Source organism: Heptranchias perlo, chromosome 29 (assembly GCF_035084215.1).
Source record: "Heptranchias perlo isolate sHepPer1 chromosome 29, sHepPer1.hap1, whole genome shotgun sequence".
In the NCBI taxonomy this organism is placed as follows: Eukaryota; Metazoa; Chordata; class Chondrichthyes; order Hexanchiformes; family Hexanchidae; genus Heptranchias; species Heptranchias perlo.
This window is the reverse complement of record NC_090353.1, coordinates 37403311-37408310: the sequence shown is the minus strand read 5'-3', so window position 1 is coordinate 37408310 and position 5000 is coordinate 37403311. Positions and strand designations below refer to the sequence as shown.

Here is a 5000-nt window from a genome sequence, read left to right as displayed (position 1 = left end):
ATGGACATGTGGGAGGCCCCGCCCCCTCCCAGCAGGTGATCTCCCATCCAAGACATTTTCTATTGGTTAATGTCCACCACTGAATCGGCGAGCACTGCAGGGAGAAGAAGCATTGAGGCACATGGGTTGTCGTGGGAGCAGAACAGCCTGATATTTGGGGTGTAGATCTATAAGTTATTGGAATGTGCAGTTTCTAAAATGTTATTTCAAACTGATGTGGTTCATAGAATGATAAATCACAGGGGGACGCCATTCGGCCCATCATGCCTGTACTGGCTCTTTGAAAGAGCTATTCAATTAATCTCATTCCCCTGCTCTTTCCCCGTAGCCCTGTAAATTTTACCTTTTCATGTATTTATCCAATTCCCTTTTGAAAGTTATTATTGAATCTGCTTCCACCGCCCTTTCAGGCAGCGCATTCCAGATCAGAACAACTCGCTGCGTAAAAAAATTCTCCTCACCTCCCCTCTGGTTCTTTTGCAATCACCTTAAATCTGTGTCCTCTGGTTACCGACCTCCTGCCACTGGAAACAATTTCTTATTTACTCTATCAAAACCCTTAATGATTTTGAACCCCTCGATCAAATCTCTCCTGAACCTTCTCTGTTCTAAGGAGAACAACCCCAGCTTCTCCAGTCTCTCCACATAACCGAGGTCCCTCATCCCTGGTACCATTCTAGTAAATCTCCTCTGCACCCTCTCCAAGGCCTTGACATCCTTCCTAAAGTGCGGTGCCCAGAATTGAACACAATGCTCCGCTGAGGCCTAACCAGTCGATCCCATAAGCTTTTTTAACAGCCTTCTCAACTTGTCCTACACCTTCAAAGATTTATGTATGTACACGTCCATGTCCATCTGTCCCTGCACCCCCTTTAAAGTTGTACCATTTAGGTTCCTGAAGGTAGCAGGACAGGTAGATAAGGTGGTTAAAAAGGCATACGGGATACTTTCTTTTATTAGCCGAGGCATAGAATATAAGAGCAAGGAGGTTATGCTGGAACTGTATAAAACACTGGTTAGGCCACAGCTTGAGTACTGTTGTGTTCTGGTCACCACATTACAGGAAGGATGTGATTGCACTAGAGAGGGTGCAGAGGAGATTTACAAGGATGTTGCCAGGACTGGAGAATTTTAGCTATGAGGAAAGATTGGATAGGCTGGGGTTGTTTTCTTTGGAACAGGAGGCTGAGGGATGATTTAATTGAGATATATACAATTATGAGGGGCCTGGATAGAGTGGACAGGAAGGACCTATTTCCCTTAGCAGAGGGGTCAGTAACCAGGGGGCACAGATTTAAAGTAATTGGTAGAAGGATTAGAGGGGAGCTGAGGAGAATTTTTTTCACCCAGAGGGTGGTGGGGGTCTGGAACTCACTGCCTGAGAGGGTGGTAGAGGCAGAAACCCTCAACTCATTTAAAAAGTACCTGGATGTGCACTTGAAGTGCTGAAACCCACAGGGCTACGGACCAAGTGCTGGAAAGTGGGATTATGATGGGAGTATCTCTTTTTCGACCAGCGTGGACAAGATGGGCCGAATGGCCTCCTGTGCTGTAAATTTTCTATGCTTCTATTTAGTTTATATTGCCTCTCCTCATTCTTCCGACCAAAATGTATCACTTCACACTTCTCTGTTAATTGCATCTGCCATGTGACCGCCCATTTTCACCAGTCTATCACTATCCTCCTCACTGTTTACTAGCATTTCCAAGTTTTGTGTCATCTGCAAACTTTGAAATTCTACGCTCCATACCCCAGTCCAGGTCATTAATATTTATCAATTGAATGTTTTGAATGTTTCTGGATGAGGTGAGCTCCGCACTCTTCTTCCTGCAGGATATTTTTAGCACTCTCTGCAATCCTCTATCTCGGGAATATTGTCTATAAGAAGAAAGCGGCCGGCAGGGATGAGGGGTTAGAGGTCGGTCCTCCTGAGGTCCTGAACACGCTGTCGGAGCTGCTGAAGGTGGGTGAGGTGTGACTGAGGGTGCTCCCGGTCACGGTGAGGTGAGACTGAGGGTGCTCCCGGTCACGGTGAGGTGAGACTGAGGGTGCTCCCGGTCACGGTGAGGTGAGACTGAGGGTGCTCCCGGTCACGGTGAGGTGAGACTGAGGGTGCTCCGGTCCCGGTCACGGTGAGGTGAGGTGTGACTGAGGGTGCTCCCGGTCACGGTGAGGTGTGACTGAGGGTGCTCCCGGTCCCGGTCCCGGTGAGGTGTGACTGAGGGTGCTCCCGGTCCCGGTCACGGTGAGGTGTGACTGAGGGTGCTCCCGGTCCCGGTCACGGTGAGGTGTGACTGAGGGTGCTCCCGGTCCCGGTCACGGTGAGGTGAGGTGTGACTGAGGGTGCTCCCGGTCCACGGTGAGGTGTGACTGAGGGTGCTCCCGGTCCCGGTCCCGGTGAGGTGTGACTGAGGGTGCTCCCGGTCCCCGGTCACGGTGAGGTGTGACTGAGGGTGCTCCCGGTCCCGGTCACGGTGAGGTGAGGTGTGACTGAGGGTGCTCCCGGTCACGGTGAGGTGTGACTGAGGGTGCTCCCGGTCCCGGTCACGGTGAGGTGTGACTGAGGGTGCTCCCGGTCACGGTCACGGTGAGGTGTGACTGAGAGTACTCCCGGTCCCGGTCACGGTGAGGTGAGACTGAGAGTGCTCCCGGTCCCGGTGAGGTGAGACTGAGAGAGCTCCCGGTCCCGGTGAGGTGAGACTGAGAGTGCTCCCGTCACGGGGCGTGACGTGTGGGGAATCAGAGGGGTCCCGAATGGCCTTGGTGGGTGAGTGCACTGCCTGCTGAGCCAAACCGGGTCAGGAAACTCCCTAGTTCTGGCGCATGAAGAATGGCCCCTTTAATGTGGTACCAAAGTCCATTTGATTGCTGGGGAACCCATACCTCCCGGGGGGCCCGTTTCCCACCAGCCCCCCCCCCCCGCAGGGAGCCAGTACCCCAGTGAGAGTCGGCGGACATTTAGTGGAGGGGCTGCTGTTTCTCTCTAGCTCAGGGCCGTTGCCGGCTGGATCCCCTGGGCCCTGTGCTGATCGCTCTCTCCTTGTGCATTCCACAGGTGAAACGAGACACCTTAGTGGAAGCGTTGACAAAGAGGAAGACGGTGACTGTCGGGGAGAAGCTGATTTTGCCGTACAGCCTCAATGAGGTAAATCGCACAGTGTGCAGCGAGCGGGAGCGGGACGTCTGGGCGGCGAGCGGGACGTCTGGGCGGCGAGCGGGAGCGGGACGTCTGGGCGGCGAGCGGGAAGCGGGACGTCTGGGCGGCGAGCGGGAGCGGGACGTCTGGGCGGCGAGCGGGAGCGGGACGTCTGGGCGGCGAGCGGGAGCGGGACGTCTGGGCGGGGAGTTGGCCTGAGCTGGCCTTGTGCGGGTAATTTATTTTATTGGTGGCATTTTTCAGGCTATAACCACCCGAGACTCGATGGCGAAATCTCTCTACACTGCACTCTTTGATTGGATCGTTCTACGGATCAATCACGCTCTGCTCAACAAAAAGGACATGGAGGATTCTGTTACGGTAAAACCGCGCCAGCAATCTCACCGTCTTAACGGGAGGAGTCTGATGTGATACGGGGAGAGGAAGTGATGCTTCAGTTGTACAGAGCCTTGGTCAGATCCCATCGGGAGATATGCAGCTCAGGAAGGGTATCTTGGCCGTGGAAGGGGGTGCAGCGCTGATTCACCGGAATGACACTGGGTCTTAGAGGGTTAAATTATTTGGACAGGTTGCACGGACTGGGGTTTGTGTTCCCTCGAGTTTAGCAGGTTGAGAGGTGATCTGATCGAGGTGTTTAAAATGATAGAGTTTCGATAGGATAGACAGAGAGAAACTATTTCCTCTGGTCGGGGGGAGTCCAGAACAAGGGGGCAGAACCTTAAAATTAGAGCCAGGCCGTTCAGGGGTGATGTCAGGAAGCACTTCCTCACACAAAGGGGAGTGGGAATCTGGAACTCTCTTCCCCCAAAGGCTCAGGATGCTGGGGGTCAATTGGAATTTTCAAGACTGGGATCGATTGGTTTTTGTTCGGTCAGAGGATTGAGGGACATGGAGCAAGAACAGGTAAATGGAGTTCAGGTACAGATCGGCCGTAGAATCATAGAAGTTTACAACATGGAAACAGGCCCTTCGCCCAACATGTCCATGTCGCCCAGTTTATACCACTAAGCTAGTCCCAATTGCCTGCACTTGGCCCATATCCCTCTATACCCATCTTACCCATGTAACTGTCCAAATGCTTTTTAAAAGACAAAATTGTACCCGCCTCTACTACTGCCTCTGGCAGCTCGTTCCAGACACTCACCACCCTTTGAGTGAAAAAATTGCCCCTCTGGACCCTTTTGTATCTCTCCCCTCTCACCTTAAATCTATGTCCCTCGTTATAGACTCCCCTACCTTTGGAAAAGATTTTGACTATCTACCTTATCTTTGCCCCTCATTATTTTATAGACTTGTATAAGATCACCCCTCAACCTCCTACTCTCCAGGGGAAAAAGTCCCAGTCTGTCTAACCTCTCCCTATAAGTCAAACCATCAAGTCCCGGTAGCATCCTAGTAAATCTTTTCTGCACTCTTCTAGTTTAATAATATCCTTTCTATAATAGGGTGACCAGATCTGTACACAGTATTCCAAGTGTGGCCTAACTAATGTCTTGTACAACTTCAACAAGACATCCCAACTCATGTATTCAATGTTCTGACCAATGAAACCAAGCAAGCTGAATGCCTTCTTCACCACCCTATCCACCTGTGACTCCACTTTCAAGGAGCTATGAACCTGTTACTCCTAGATCTCTTTGTTCTATAACTCTCCCCAACGCCCTACCATTAACGGAGTAGGTCCTGGCCCGATTCGATCTCCCAAAATGCATCACCTCACATTTATCTAATTAAACTCCATCTGCCATTCATCGGCCCACTGGCCCAATTGATCAAGATCCCGTTGCAATCCTAGATAACCTTCTTCACTGTCCACAATGCCACCAATCTTGGTGTCATCTG

General features: G+C 51.6%; 1 protein-coding gene across 1 annotated transcript in view; it reads left to right on the top strand.

The window, feature by feature from the left end:
- Positions 1-5000, top strand: part of LOC137299703 (unconventional myosin-IXb-like) — an 84098-nt gene that overhangs the window by 50487 nt on the left and 28611 nt on the right. The window contains exons 7-9 of the mRNA XM_067968642.1: positions 1835-1964; positions 3057-3146; positions 3402-3518. Of these exons, the coding sequence (XP_067824743.1) occupies positions 1835-1964; positions 3057-3146; positions 3402-3518 (337 nt within the window). The remainder of the gene's footprint in view (positions 1-1834; positions 1965-3056; positions 3147-3401; positions 3519-5000) is intronic.